This window comes from Poeciliopsis prolifica, unplaced genomic scaffold, assembly GCF_027474105.1.
Source record: "Poeciliopsis prolifica strain line A6 unplaced genomic scaffold, Auburn_PproV2 SCAFFOLD128, whole genome shotgun sequence".
Classification (NCBI taxonomy): Eukaryota; Metazoa; Chordata; class Actinopteri; order Cyprinodontiformes; family Poeciliidae; genus Poeciliopsis; species Poeciliopsis prolifica.
In genome coordinates, this window is record NW_026562503.1 from 119,291 (window position 1) to 134,916 (window position 15,626).

At 44.9% G+C, this 15,626-nt stretch overlaps 1 protein-coding gene across 1 annotated transcript in view; it reads left to right on the forward strand.

Annotated features, from left to right (window-relative positions):
- Positions 1–15,626, forward strand: part of LOC129355256 (CST complex subunit CTC1-like) — a 78,088-nt gene that overhangs the window by 46,815 nt on the left and 15,647 nt on the right. The window contains 3 exon segments of the mRNA XM_055024779.1: positions 926–1,088; positions 6,379–6,575; positions 6,677–6,846. Of these exon segments, the coding sequence (XP_054880754.1) occupies positions 926–1,088; positions 6,379–6,575; positions 6,677–6,846 (530 nt within the window).

Sequence of the window (15,626 nt, forward strand, 5' to 3'; positions counted from 1 at the left end):
TAATAGATGAATTTCTATCATCACCAAATCAGCCAAACTCTCAACAATCAGTTCAATCATAAAAATCACCAATCAATCAACTCCAGATTTCGTCAATACAATCAATTCTTCAGTCCAACATGACTTACACCAGGTGTTAACGGGTCGGGTCCAGAACAGTGCGACCTCTGACCTCATAAACAGTTTCTGCCTGACCATCTGCAGATCCACCAGGATCAGAGAGACGCTGAACTTCCTGTTTTGATTTCCTGCTTTTTTTACTGTCTGTAAAACACAGTGAGAGCGTCTTTTCTTGTCCTTTCCTCCTTTTGACTATTTTTCTATTTTTCTCTTTTTATTCTAATTTGACTTTATAATTCGAAATCAACACAAAACCATCAAACAGGAAAAGAGTAAAAAACCCAAACAGAACATTTAATCATCATTTATCTAAGTGATGATCATTTAAACATCTGCTGAGGATCAGTGTGTGTGTGTGTATTTACCTTGTTCTGTGTACAGTATGTTTTTGGGGCCTCCTGCTCCTTGTGGGAACATTTTCTGTGGGAACATCTTTTGGGCCCCATGAGGAAAAACTTTCTGGGTTCAGGTTTGAACTGAGTTTTGTTTTGACTGTAGAAATGAATGGAAACCATTGAAAGTCCCACAAAGACAGAGAAACTGAGTGTGTGTGTCGTCTTATTTTAGTGATGAATGAACCAAAACATCAAACTGCAGCTCAGCTACATGCTAATGCTGTCCAAGCTAACAGAGCTGATCTACTTCCTGCTTCCTTGATATTACATAAATTAAAATGTTTCCTGATCTGTGAAACTCTTGGATCTTTTCTAGTTTCATCATTAATAATAAACACGGCGTCACTTTGTCAGATTCTGTCTCATGTCTCCAACATGTCCCACTAACTGTCCCCTCTCCCTGTCTCCAGTCTGGTCCCCACTGATCCCCCCCGTCCTCCTCTTCATCCTCCTCTTCCTCACTGCGTCTGTCTTCTGTCCTGGAAACTATCAGAGATGCTGTGGACACAGAGAGGACAGAGAGACATCTACTCTGAGATGCTGGACAGGCCTCACTGCTGTCCTCTGGACCAGGTGAGAAGGACCTGCTGCAGCTAACAGGAAGGGGGAGGGACTACTGTCAGTCTCAGTCCTTATATGGAAATGGAATCATTGCACTGCGGATGTGAAGGGGGCGCTGTTTCCTATATTATCCACAGTCTGCTGTTTTTATTTCACCTTTAGGAAGGATTTTCACTCTCAGCATGTATTGATCTTCTCTCTATTATTTACTTCAGCTCAGCTCACAGTTTTTAACTAATTCTGTAGCTTTTTGTTCTTCTAAATCTGCTCCTTAGTCGCATCTTTTTGGGTCTACTACTGCCTCTAGTGGTTGGGGTGGTAATAGAGGTGGGGGATAGGAGGAAAATCTAATATCCTGATATATTTTGCTATATTACGAAACATAATATATATCATATATTCTTAGATGAGCTCCAATGTCATTTTAAACTATAGATCCATTGCAGCAGGACGTCACCCACTCATGATTTAACTAAGAACAAAAATATGGAGGTAAAGTGAAGTAGGTCAGTTATCCTTGACTTTGACAAACTTAAATAGATGTGATGTGGAAAAAGATGAGTTTTGGACAGATCATCAGTAAAGCAGGTATTTAAATTAGCTTTGTCAGCATGGCTAATAGCAGCGGTGGCTAACCGATCACAGAGATCACTTATCAATAAAAGCAAAAAAAGCAAAATACACATGGAGCCTAAAAACCCAAAACTATAACTGAATGTTCTGCTCTATGTGGGAAATGTTTGAGTTTCTGGTCCTGAATCCTGATACATAAAGTTGGGTTGCTGTCAGTTACATTTGACATCAACATCTTGTTGTTGGATGCAGAATTAGATGCAGACGCTTCATGAGTATCATAAAACCAACATGAACAAGAAAAAGAAAAAGAAGTTTGAGTTCTTCTCCATGTTATGTCACTAAATGAATCCAATCTGTGTCTCCAGGTTTCTGGTTCTAACAGCTGAACAGCAGGTAAAGAAAAGTATAGGGGAATAAATCTGTGGATCAACCTTTAAGTTTGATAACATGTTTCACAAATGACCTCATTTTGTTGGACATCCTTCATATAAAATCCAAACCAAAGTATTGATCCATCTGTTCAGAACTAAACTAGTTTATCTGATTCCTCTTCAGTTTCCGTCTCATTCGCGGCTCTGATTGGTGGAAAATGTTCAGGTTGGGAGATGAAGGAACTAAAGGTAATTTTACTTCTACAGCACATTTTCAGCAACAAGGCGATACAAGGGGCTTTACAGGAATTAAAAAGAAATACAAACAAAATAACAAACTAAAGGACAGAGCAAAAGAAGATAAATAATCTAATAATCTAAAGTATATTAACTCGATGCTCCTGTTCAGGGTTTCTAAGTTTCCTCTGGTCTGATTTCATTTCTGGGTTGGAAGAACAGGAGTCTAAAAATAATCTAACAATGTTGATCCAGAAGTTTCCTCTGGTTTTCTGGTCTCTGCATCTAAATAGTGAATATTCTACAGTTTCTGGTGAAATAAGCTACAGTCACTAATCTAATTCCTTTTCTGGGTTGAAAGTGAGTCACGACTTCCGGTTGGACAGGAAAGCATCAACTCCAAAATGGAGTTGACACTTTTTCCGAAGCTCCCACCTCCAACATCAATACTCTGTTAAATTTCACTTCCTGTTTGTTAATCCAACAGTAACTATAGAGTTTCACTGGAACTGCGATCAGTCAGTCTAATGATGAGAAGCAGAACAAAAAGAGAAGAGCAGAAAAAGGACAAGGGAAACATCATGGCGGAGCTAACTGCTATGCTAACTGACCACATGCTAACAGCTGATCAAGGTCTCAGGCTGCTCTGCGCTACCCAGACAAACCATTCATCATGACAGAGAATAGGAGTCCAAGGTTCCTGGCTTCACCTGAGGAAGCCAAGCGCTACATCAGCTCTCTCCACTATATCGACTGTCTACTACACCACCCAGCCTGAACCCATCAATGCAATAATTATTAGCTGGATCCAAGTGGTTTATCTGTGGTATTAATCTAGACACTTCCAGAACTCAGACGGTTCTTTATTAGCTTGTTTAATGCAAACTGTCTCTAGAATTTCTTTATCATTCTTTCGATTAACCTGTACAACTAAAATGAGTCCTGGACCTGATTACTGTCACACAGACTGGACTAGAAACCATGATGACCAATAAACTACTCATTCAGATCCAGTATATTAATCTTGAGGAGTATTAGGTTATTACATTGATTTAACTAAGTTATGGAGTTTTTTCAGAAGTTCTTCTAAGTTGCATTGTTTGAATTTCTGGTTGTCTGGTCTGAGCTGGTTGCCCTCTAACAAGTGACCATTTTGATTTTAGGAGGAAAATGTTAGTCTAAATCACATGTGTCAAACTGAAGGCCCGGGGGCCAAATACGGCCCGCCGTAGCTTTTTATGTGGCCCTCTACAGACGAGACTAAACACTAAGTGTGATTAAATATTATATTATCAATCATATCAATGCAGTTTTTATCTGTTTACTGCCAATTTATATCAATCAGTCCCTCCAGTTTCTTGAGAATTTAGTTGATGTTTGATTATAGTCCATGATTTATACAGCGAGTAAATAAACAGTCGCATTTATTATTAGTTCTTGAAGGGACTGAAAAGATCTTCAATAATATTATGTAATTTTAAGAATTCATTGACATATTAACAGTTTGTGAACAACTTTTATGAACACATTCTGGCACAACCGGCCCTTTAAGAGCCTTCATAACCTTGATTTGGCCCAAAACCAAAAGGAGTTTGACACACCTGATCTAAATGATGCCCGGCTGTGAGATGGACACGTACATTTGAGTTTTTCTTTAAAGGGGTCTAGGTCCAGATCATCCACTGCTCACATATTCTCAGCGCACAAGAAAATCTATGTAGCGCATAAAATAAAGTCCAACGTAAAGTGGACATTGAGCTCAGACATCAGTTTTGACTATGGACCAATAATTTTTTTCCATACTACTTTGTGATCGAACTCAGTGAGTGACAGGAATCCAGCCAATGATACGATACGGTTCACTTTCGCTACGTGGGTTACGTGCCTTGGTCATATGGCCGTGCAGGTGAGAATAGAGCGGTAGAGTTAAGAAACGTGAAAGCCATCAGCTGATCATGTCTAGTGGGACATCCACTCACCAAGCCAAAGTTAAAAAAAAAGAAATGCACTTCTTCTAAGATCAAATGGAATCAAATCAAATGAAAGGAATGGTCTGCATTTGATACTGAAATGTTGAGTTCAGACTTTTGACTATGGATAAGCAGACATTTGTACACTGGCAAAGAAGTATGAGGCCATTCTCCTCCACCCACAGATTATGGAGGCCATTAATAGTCAATATGCTGAATTCAAGAACATAAAGCAAGAAGCAGACTGACCATCAACCTGGGCTAAATGAACAACCACTGGAGAAGTGAGAAGGGCAGACATAAAAAAACTAATTAAATATTTTACAAGAATTTATACTGCATCACAAGCTACAGAAAACATTTCATTGTGCAAAACGTGAATGTTTTAATATGAACAAATATTTATGTCTGAAAGGTGTAATGTCTCATTTCTCACCCTGGCTGAAGCAGGACTCTTACTTATAGCATGCATCTCATGAACAGCAATGTTTTCTTTTCTTTCTTTTTTTTTTTAATTGAGCAAATCCCTTAAATTAAAAGCAAACGAATGAAAATTGCTGATGTAATTTGATTTTTTAATAAGCCATGCAACTTTATATGATCCCAGATTTATGATACTTGTGCGTGGCCACGCCGTGTACACTGATGATGCTCACAGTGGTCCTCAGTGTGTTCAGGAAGCCCAGACACATGAAACATTAGAGGGAAAGTTGGTCCAGATGTGTGTGTTTAGTCGTGATATAGATGTGAGTGTGTGTGTTTAGTTTTTCTTTCTCTTTCTTCTCTCTCTACAGTTATCAGCAGACAATATACCAAGTATCATTCTCCGTTCAGCCAAAATCAGACTGACATACAGCAATGTATATACATAGCTCTAGTGGAATAGTGAGGTATGAGCAGCACAGGTAATGATTTGAGGATTGTTTAGTGGAGCATGAGAGGTTTGGAAAATGCCACTAAGATTTCCCAAACCTAACCCTAAGATAATTTATCTGTTATGTTGCCAGAATTAATAATAAATAATAAAGACTTTGTGCTATTCTGATTTAATAATATAATTATATTAGTTCTGTTACCTCCCCACGCCACTAGAGGCAGTATAAAGGTGATAATATGCAACTAAGGAGCAGAATTAGAAGAAGACAGAAAGACACAGGATCTGTTAAAACTGATCTGCTCTGATGTTGGATCAGCAGATCAGGAGGAAATCTGTAATGGGCTTTTCTCCAACTGGACCCGAGTCTCTATGCATGAGCAGAACTTTAAATTCTTCCTCCAAACTTATTCTACACTGTTCACCTTCGGAGGATGTTTCCTGATGCTTCAGATCTTTGTCATAAATGTAAAATACATAGAGACACATTTATTTATTTGTTTTGGTCTTGGAATTATATTCAGATTTTCCAAGAGATTATTGATAAATTATTCTGTGACTCTTTCCTTCTGTCTTTTTAATCATGCAGATGCTAAACATTTGCTTGTGATCATCTTATTTCTGTTAAATGTAAATTACTGAGACGTTCAGCACTGCAGGCTGCAGCTGATATGTGGAAACCAAACATCTCTGCTATTGTTTCAGTGGAATAACTGATTCATGACCTTCATGAAAAGTCGGACAAATTGTGGAGGATCTGAGATCCACTGCAGTCTGTCTTACAGAGACTGTAATCTGTATTTTTTTATTTCTTTACATTCAATATTATCACTCAGTTGGATGTTTATAGAGTTCTGACTATTTAAAACCAGGCCTGGTTATTTTGTATGTTTTGTTTTTTTATGTTGACGGTGCTGAGTTTCTTGTTGATTTGTTGTTTTTGTTTACTTTTGTTGATGTTTACATGTAGTTCTAAAAAGCAATAAAAAAAACAAATTGTGAACTGAAGTAAATAACAGAGAAGTTCAAACACCTGCTGAGTGAAAATCCTTCATAAAGATGAAAATATATCACAGATATAAAAAGAAAATAAAAATGGGAGGATAATAAAGGAAACAGCGCCCCCTTTACTTCCGGAGTGCAACGGCCCCATTTCCATATCAGGTCTGAGACTGACAGTAGTCCGTCCCCCTTCCTGTTGCTGCAGAGAGGTGGACTTGTGTTGGCATCCCTCTGTCTGTCCTCTGATGGACTCAGTGTCTCTCTGTCCTCAGTACCAGATGGACCCGTTTGTCCCTCAGCTCCTCAGTGTCTCAGATCTCCTCCAGTCCCTCCGGTCGTCCTGCTGGTCCTCAGTGTCTCTCAGCTCTCTGCTGCCCCCTGGTGTCCTCGGCTCCTCTCAGGTCAATTCTCCTCTCTCCTGGTCCTGCAGGACGCTGACCTCTGACCCCAGGACAGGAGACAGTCTCAGGTAAACTCAGCAGCATCAGGACTATCGGGATGAAGTGGATCAGAACCTGCTTCCTGTTAGGCTCCGCCCCCTTTAGTGTCTCATGGTGTCCTTCCTGTTAGGCCCCGCCCCCTCCTGCTGGTCGGCGTCCTCCAGCTGCCCTCTGAAAGGTCAGAGTTCATACAGAGCCTGGAGCTCAGAGACGCTACAGCAGCTGTTAGCTGTGTCGTCACGGAAACCGCAGAGGAGGTGGATGGAGGTCAGAGGTCAGCCTTCAACACCGCCTGGATCGGTAGGAACCACACACACACACACACACACACACACACATCATGTTCAGGTCCAGATCAGAGTTTCTAACTGGACCCAGTTTGGTTTAACCAGCTGATCTGGTTCTACTGAATAGGGTTAAACCAACCCTACCTGATTTCATTCATTCATTCATTCATTCATTCATCAGATCCTTTATCTAACAGGAATGAGGTGAAAACTCAAACACTGATGCAGAGGCAGAGACTCAAGTGGTGAAGCTGAAGTTCTTTCTGACGCACTGTCCTTGTTTTACCCGATCATCACATGGACTATTTCTAGGCTCTCGGTGCCTCTGCGTTTTTTGGATCCTGTTGATGTCTGTTTGGTGCCTGTGGCTGGAGTTGAAGCCCCTCTGCACCGCCGCCATTGCCCCTCCCGGCTCTATATGCGCCGGCTGTGTCTTCAAAACCTGAGACCGCTGTGCCAGGTCTCCCAACCTGTTGAAGCTCATGCTCCAGTTCCTGTCAGGTTTGGCCTAATAAACGCCAGGTCGCTTACGAACAAAACTTTTATTCTTTGGGACTTTTTCATTCACCAAAACCTGGATTTCCTGTGTGTGACTGAGATGTGGCTGAATGTTGGTGAGTCCAGTGCTCTGTCTGAGCTTCTACCAGCGAACTGTTCTTATTTTAATTCACCTTCAGGGAGAGGAGGAGGCACAGCGACTGTTTCCAAACAGGACTATAAATGTAAGCAGTGTTTTCTACAGACGCCATTCCCCAGCTTTGAGTTCACGTCATTTGAGATGAGACACGGAAAGCCTGTCTTCTGTGCTGTGGTTTACCGGCCCCCCAATATAATAAGGATTTTATCTCTGACTTTTCAGCTGGGATTATAACTAACTATGATCATGTTCTGATTGTTGGAGATCTCAATATACATGTGTGTTGTCCTGATAAGCCTCTGGTAAAGGACGTTTTAAACCTTCTGGACTCCTTTAACCTGGTACAGGCCGTATCTGGCCCGACACATGAGCGCGGACACACACTGGATCTGGTTATGTCCTGCGGTCTGCCTGTGGATCACCTGGAAATCTGTGACTCTGTGTTCTCAGATCACCTGCCTGTTTTATTCAGGGTTAGTTTAAAACCCGCGCTGCAGCTCAGCGGATTATTAACCCCTCCACGGCCACTCAGTTCTCTACTGCTTTTCTTCAACTTCATGGATTATCTGACTTCCTCCACTTTGATACTGAAGAGCTCTGCTCCTGGTTCTGTTCCTCCTGTCAAACAATCCTGGACTCGGTTGCTCCATTAAAAACTAGGCAACCAAAGATTAAACCTGAGCCTTGGTTTAATGACAGAACTCGTGCTGTAAGGAAGGAATGTTGCCGTGTTGAACGCAGGTGGAAGAAGGATAAACTGCAGGTTACTTTTCAAATTTTAACAGACTGTTGGCGACTCTAGCAGAGCACAGTTACAGAGACAAAAAGGGAATATTTGGCTAATATTATCTCCTCAAACAGACATAACCCACGTGTCTTATTCAACACCATTGACTCTATGCTTAATACTCCACAGAATGTCTGTTTGGAAGCTTCTCCTGACATGTGTGAGAATTTTCTGTGTTTCTTTATTGAGAAGGTTGGTAGTGCCAGGGCTCTTACCATAGCTCCTGACTCTGACCCCCCTGTTTCGGTCCCTCACTCTGTTTCCGTCCCTCGCTCCGTTTCGGTTCCTCGTTCCGTTTCGGTCCCTCGCTCTGTTTCGCTCCCTCGCTCTGTTTCGGTCCCTCGCTCCGTTTCGGTCCCTCGCTCCGTTTCGGTCCATTGCTCTGTTTCGGTCCCCCGCTCCGTTTCGGTCCCTCGCTCTGTTTCGGTTCCTCGTTCTGTTTCCGTCCCTCGCTCTGTTTCGGTCCCTCGCTCCGTTTCGGTCCCTCGCTCCGTTTCGGTCCCTCGCTCCGTTTCGGTCCCTCGCTCCGTTTCGGTCCCTCGTTCTGTTTCGGTCCCTCGTTCTGTTTCGGTCCCTCGCTCCGTTTCGGTCCCTCGCTCCGTTTCGGTCCCTCGCTCCGTTTCGGTCCCTCTCGTTTCGGTCCCTCGTTCCGTTTCGGTCCCTCGCTCTGTTTCGCTCCCTCGCTCTGTTTCGGTCCCTCGCTCCGTTTCGGTCCTCGCTCCGTTTCGGTCCCTCGTTCTGTTCGGTCCCTCGCTCCGTTTCGGTCCCTCGTCCGTTTCGGTCCCTCGCTCCGTTTCGGTCCCTCGCTCTGTTTCGGTCCCTCGCTCCGTTTCGGTCCCTCGCTCCGTTTCGGTCCCTCGCTCCGTTTCGGTCCCTCGCTCTGTTTCGGTCCCTCGCTCTGTTTCGGTCCCTCGCTCCGTTTCGGTCCCTCGCTCCGTTTCGGTCCCTCGCTCCGTTTCGGTCCCTCGCTCCGTTTCGGTCCCCCGCTCTGTTTCGGTCCCTCGCTCCGTTTCGGTCCCTCGCTCCGTTTCGGTTCCTCGTTCCGTTTCGGTCCCTCGCTCTGTTTCGCTCCCTCGCTCTGTTTCGGTCCCTCGCTCTGTTTCGGTCCCTCGCTCCGTTTCGGTCCCTCGCTCTGTTTCGGTCCCTCGCTCTGTTTCGGTCCCTCGGTCCCTCGCTCCGTTTCGGTCCCTCGCTCCGTTTCGGTCCCTCGCTCTGTTTCGGTCCCTCGGTCCCTCGCTCCGTTTCGGTCCCTCGTTCTGTTTCGGTCCCTCGCTCCGTTTCGGTCCCTCGCTCCGTTTCGGTCCCTCGCTCCGTTTCGGTCCCTCGCTCCGTTTCGGTCCCTCGCTCCGTTTCGGTCCCTCGTTCCGTTTCGGTCCCTCGCTCCGTTTCGGTCCCTCGCTCCGTTTCGGTCCCTCGCTCCGTTTCGGTCCCTCGCTCCGTTTCGGTCCCTCGTTCCGTTTCGGTCCCTCGCTCCGTTCGGTCCCTCGCTCCGTTTCGGTCCCTTGCTCCGTTTCGGTCCCTTGCTCCGTTTCGGTCCCTCGTTCCGTTTCGGTCCCTCGTTCTGTTTCGGTTCCTCGTCTGTTTCGGTTCCTCGTTCTGTTTCGGTTCCTCGTTCTGTTTCGGTTCCTCGTTCTGTTTCGGTCCCTCGCTCCGTTTCGGTCCCTCGCTCCGTTTCGGTCCCTCGCTCCGTTCGGTCCCTTGCTCCGTTTCGGTCCCTCGTTCCGTTTCGGTCCCTCGCTCCGTTTCGGTCCCTCGCTCCGTTTCGGTCCCTTGCTCCGTTTCGGTCCCTCGTTCCGTTTCGGTCCCTCGTTCCGTTTCGGTCCCTCGCTCCGTTTCGGTTCCTCGTTCTGTTTCGGTTCCTCGTTCTGTTTCGGTTCCTCGTTCTGTTCGGTCCCCGCTCCGTTTCGGTCCCTCGCTCCGTTTCGGTCCCTCGCTCCGTTTCGGTCCCTCGCTCCGTTTCGGTCCCTCGCTCCGTTTCGGTCCCTCGTTCGTTTCCGTCCCTCGCTCCGTTTCGGTCCCTTGCTCCTTTCGGTTCCTCGTTCTGTTTTTCGGTCCCTCGCTCCGTTTCGGTCCCTCGCTCCGTTTCGGTCCCTCGCTCCGTTTCGGTCCCTCGCTCTGCTGCTTTCACTCAGTTTGAGCCTGACTGTCTCACGTTTAGAGGATGTGGTTGGCCATATTCAGCCAGCAGGTTCCCCCCGTGATCCTGTCCCTCCACGACTTTTTAAAGATATTTTATCTAGCATAGTGCAGACTGTCTGTGCAATTATAAATAGCAGTCTGTCCTCAGGTGTGGTCCCTGCTAGTTTTAAACATGCAGCAGTGCAGCCACTGCTTAAAAAACCTGGCATTGATCCTTCTGTTCTGGCAAATTATCAGCCCATCTTGAAGCTGCCTTTTCTTTCTAAGGTTTTAGAAACAATTGTATACCATCAGAAACAGTTTTTAGATGAGGATGGTATTCTGGAGGTTTTCCAATCAGGTTTTAAAACTCTTCATAGCACAGAATCTGCTTTAATAAGAGTTTTTAATGACATCCTTTCAGCATGTGATTCTGGTAATCATGTTGTTCTGATTTTACTTGACCTCACTGCTGCCTTTAATACAGCCGACCACGACATTTTAATATCGTGATTACAGCTTATTGTATGTATTGATGACACTGTTCTTAATTGGTTCAGGTCCAACCTGGAGGACAGAACATTCCAGTAATATTAGAGACTCTGAATCATCTACTGCTTCAATGTCATATGGTGTACCACAGGGCTCAATTCTGGGCCCACTGCTTTTCTGTCTTTATTTACTGCCTCTGGGTTCTATCCTCAGGAAACATTGGATTTCATTTCATTGTTATGCTGAATATTGCCAGATTTACTTAGACCTAGACTAAGTCTAAGTAAATCTTAGACGTAGTCTAAGATTTATTGTCTTTATTGTCATTGTACAAAAAAAACTCAAGGTGAATCTTGACAACGAAATGTCGTTACTTGGCTACCAGTGTAGCAGAGCTAAAACCTTAAAACACAATAAATAAATAAATACAATACAAGTGCCATAGAATACACTCGGTTCAGTGTTGTGAAAAAACTAAACTAAAGTGCATGTATTGACCATGTCCATGGGGGGTGATTTGGTTTGTGAGTGTGTGTGTGTGTGTGTGAGTGTGTGTGTGAGTGTGTTTGTGTGTGTTATGTGGCGTTAAGCAGTCTGATGGCCCGGGGGAAGAAACTGTTCAGTAGTCTGGTTGTTCTGCACAAGATGCTGCAGAACCTTCTGCCAGACGCCAGGGGGAAAACAGTCCATGGTTGGGGTGGGTCGGGTCGGAGAGGATCTGGTGAGCGCGAGTTAGGCAGCGCCTCTCTGCGATGTCCTTGATGCAGGGGAGCAGAGCCCCCGTGATCTTCTCCCCTGTCCTCACCACCCTCTGTAGAGACTTCCATCAGAGGCCCTGCAGCTCCCAGACCAGATGGAGATGTAGCTGGTCAGTTGGCTCTCGATGGTCCCTCTGTAGAAGGTCTGAAGGATGGGGGGCGGGAGGGATGCTCTTCATCCCACGCAGGAAGTGCATGCGCTGCTGGCCCTTCTTCACCAGTGAGGAGATGTGGGGAGACCAGCTGAGGTTCTCGTTGATGTGCACCCCCAGGAACTTGGTGCTGCTGACGACCTCCACTGCTGAGTCGTTGATGAGGAGTGGTGTGTGGGTGGGTCTGGATTTCCTGAAGTCTATGATGATCTCCTTGGTCTTGTTGACATTCAGGATCAGGTTGTTTCCTCTGCACCGGTCTACCAGATGCCGCACCTCCTCCCTATAGGCCGTCTCGTTGTTGTCCCGGATGAGGCCCACCACTGTGGTGTCGTCCGCGTACTTCAGGATGTGGTTGGATCTGAAGTGTGGACGGCAGTCGTGGGTCATCAGGGTGAACAGCAGGGGGCTCAGGACAGCCCTGAGGGGTGCCTGGTTCAGGGTGATGACATCGGAGGTGTTGTTCTCCATTCTGACAGCCTGGGTTCTGTCAGTGAGGAAGTCCAGTAGCCAGTTGCAGAGGGGGGTGTTAATTCCTAAGGGGCCCAGTTTGCCCACCAGGTCTTGGGGGATGATGGTGTTGAACGCTGAGCTGAAGTCCAGGAACAGCATCCGCACGTGGGTGTTCTTCTCCTCCAGATGTCCAGGCTCAGGTGGAGAGCAGTGGAGACTGCATCCTCAGCACTGCGCTTGGACTGGTATGCAAACTGGAAAGGGTCGTGTGATGGGGAGCGTGGAGATGATGTGGTCCTTAACAAGTCTTTCGAAGCACTTCATGATGGTGGATGTCAGTGCGACGGGGCGGAAGTCGTTAAGGCATGTGATGGTGGTTGACTTCGGGACCGGAACGACAGTGGCAGACTTGAAGCACCGTGGGACGACAGCCTGGTCCAGGGACGTGTTGAAGATGTCGGTGAGCACGTGGGCCAGCTGGTCCGAGCATTCCTTGATTAGCAGACCTGGAATGTTGTCCGGACCTGCAGCTTTCCGCGCGTTGACCTTCCTCAGAACCTTCCGCACTGCTGATGTTTCTAGTCTGAGCGCCAGTTCATCGGGGAGTGGCGTCGCTTTCCTCGCAGGATTATTGTTCAGCTCCTCAAATCTTCCGAAGAAGTTGTTGAGCTCGTTGAGGAAGCCAGTGTCGGTCTGGCAGGATGGGGGTGTGCCCCTGAAGCAGAAAGATGTCCAGTCAATCAAACATCTCCTGGCATGTCTAGATGATGTTAAAGCTTGGTTGGCTTTGAACTTTTTACATTTTAACGAAAAGAAAACAGAGGTGATGGTGTTCGGACCCAGTGGCTCCTGTGAGTCCTCCTCTGTTGATCTGGGACCCTTGGAGGTGTATTTTAAACCTGTTATTACAGATCTTGGTTTTAAGGTGGTGTTAGAGCAGAAATACTTCCTAAGAGTTGTTTTTAAGGGAAAAGATATCTGGTGTCAGAAAGGTCAAATTGACCTGATTTTGTCTGGGAAAGTACAAAATGTTAGACCAAAACTCGGGTTGGAAAGTAAGCTGTTTAGATAGATAAGAACAACAATTATTATTAATTGACTTGTTTTGCAGTTCTGAGATGGAGCAGATGTTCAGATGAGAGGTCAGTAAGAAATTCGTGGAAACTCCCAACACACTCAGTCAATGGGCAGCCAGAATCTTGACGCAAAGCCGACGTCATTGGAAGCTATAAGAATGTCTGTAGACAAAGAACGGAGAGATTTTGGGGACTTTTGATTTTGAGACTTTGAGATTTGAGAAACTGTTTTGTACGATGTAGCCGTGGTAGAGTGTATAAATAAATCTCCCAACCCGTCGTGGCTGGCAGTAAGAACTCGTCTCTGTGGTTTGTTTGTTATCCATATATTTGAGAGTTTTGCGCCCCACCCTTCTCCAATAGTGGACAGTGATTTTAAATTGGACAGCCAAATTAGAGCCGTGGTTAAGTCCAGTTTTTATCATGTAAGGCGATTGGCATCAGTGAAATCTTTTCTTTCAAGGCAGCATTTTGAAACAGTGATCCACGCTTTTATTTAAACTCGACTGGATTACTGTAACTCTCTATATCTGGGAGTCAGTCAGTCACTGCTCTCACGTCTGCAACTGCTTCAGAATGCGGCTGCAAGACTTTTGACAGGAACTGGAAAGAGAGAGCATGTGACCCTGTCTTGGCTTCACTTCACTGGCTGCCTGTTTATTTTAGGATCCGTTTTAAAATTCCTAAATCGCTGCATGATCTTGCCCCGGCTTACCTCACTGAGCTTCTTCACCCTTACATACCTTATCGGTCTCTTGGAGGGACCGAGATCTAGAAGGAAGCTCAGAGGGGACAGAGCTTTCTCTGTCGGGGTCCTAAGTTATGGAATGACCTGCCTTTGCAGGTTAGAGGCCCCTTCACTGTCCACTTTTAAAGCTCGTCTTAAAACCCATTTATTTGACTTGGCTTTCAACTCCAGCGAGATCTAGTTTTATATTGTATGTTTGTTTGTTTTAAACTAAGAGTTTTTATTTGTTTTTATTTATTTTATGTACAGCACTTTGTATCAGCTGTGGTTGTTTTAATGTGCTTTATAAATAAAGTTGGTTTGGTATGGTATTTAAAGTTCATAAAGAGTTTTACTTTTATTTTACTGAGACAACTGACTAGCTAACGTCGTTAGCGACTCTGGGTTACCATGGTGATGCTGCTATGTTGAGTCTTGCTGTATAAATCTGGTGGTTCAGTCGTATCCATGTTAATGTGCAGCGTGTTCGTGAGCCGGGTCCAAATCAGAAACCAGGTTCTGGACCTGAACTCAGGAGATTCTCTCTGTCCCATCATAAAGATGAACCGGGTCCATCACAGGATGGAGGGTAAAAATTGAGTGAAACAGTTTTTACCTACAGTTTCTTTCCCACCTGCCCCCGCGGCTCTGGCATGTAGTTTTACTCCCCTCCTCTGACAGCAGCACATCAACACTGAGATGTGAAATTGGCTTTAGATTTAACTGACAGATATTTATTCTACCATCTCATCCAAATTCAAAACCACTGGGCTTCATTACAATGAGAGCATCGTTTGGTTTATTATTTATAAAAATGACTTCAAAGGACTTGAAATCCAAGCTCCCAACTCAGACCTGGTTCCAGTTCTGCATTAAATCAGAAGCAGATTATTAATCCTGTCATAATAAATTAATCTGTCAGATTATCAGCTGATCAGCATCATTGATCCTCTGATGGAGATCAAACCTGTAGAGCTGCTTCATTAGACATTAAAACATTTTACTGTTTATTAATAAGCTACCAGATGATGATGATGATGATGATGATGAAGATGATGAACTGCTGAGTGAATCCAACCACCATGGAGAACAGAACCAGAACCAGAACCAGAACCAGAACCGGGTCATTCACTGTGGAGATCCAGAACGAATACATTGTGGAGACCTGCTGCTCCCTGTGGTCCCACAAGGGGAAGGTTGTTTTGGGGTCAGGGGTCAGGGTTAGGACTAAGGGGTGAATTGAGTTTTGGTTTGGATAAGGGTAAAGGTTAAAGGTTAGGATGTAGAAATGAATCAAAACAAAATCAAATTTTATTAGTATAGCTCATTTCAGCAGCAAGACATTTCAAAGTGCTTTACATCATAAACACAAAGTCATATAATAAACAAAACATTGTTACATATTAAAACTCTAATCAGCTGGTTTTTAGTTGAGATTTGAAGGAAGTCAGGGTTTCTGCTGTTTTACAGTTTTCTGGAAGTTTGTTCCAGATGTTTGGTGCATAGATGCTAAAAGCTGTTTCTTCTCTCTTGGTTCTGGTTCTGGATGCAGATCAGAACCAGAACCAGAACCTGAGAGTCTGGAAGGTTGAT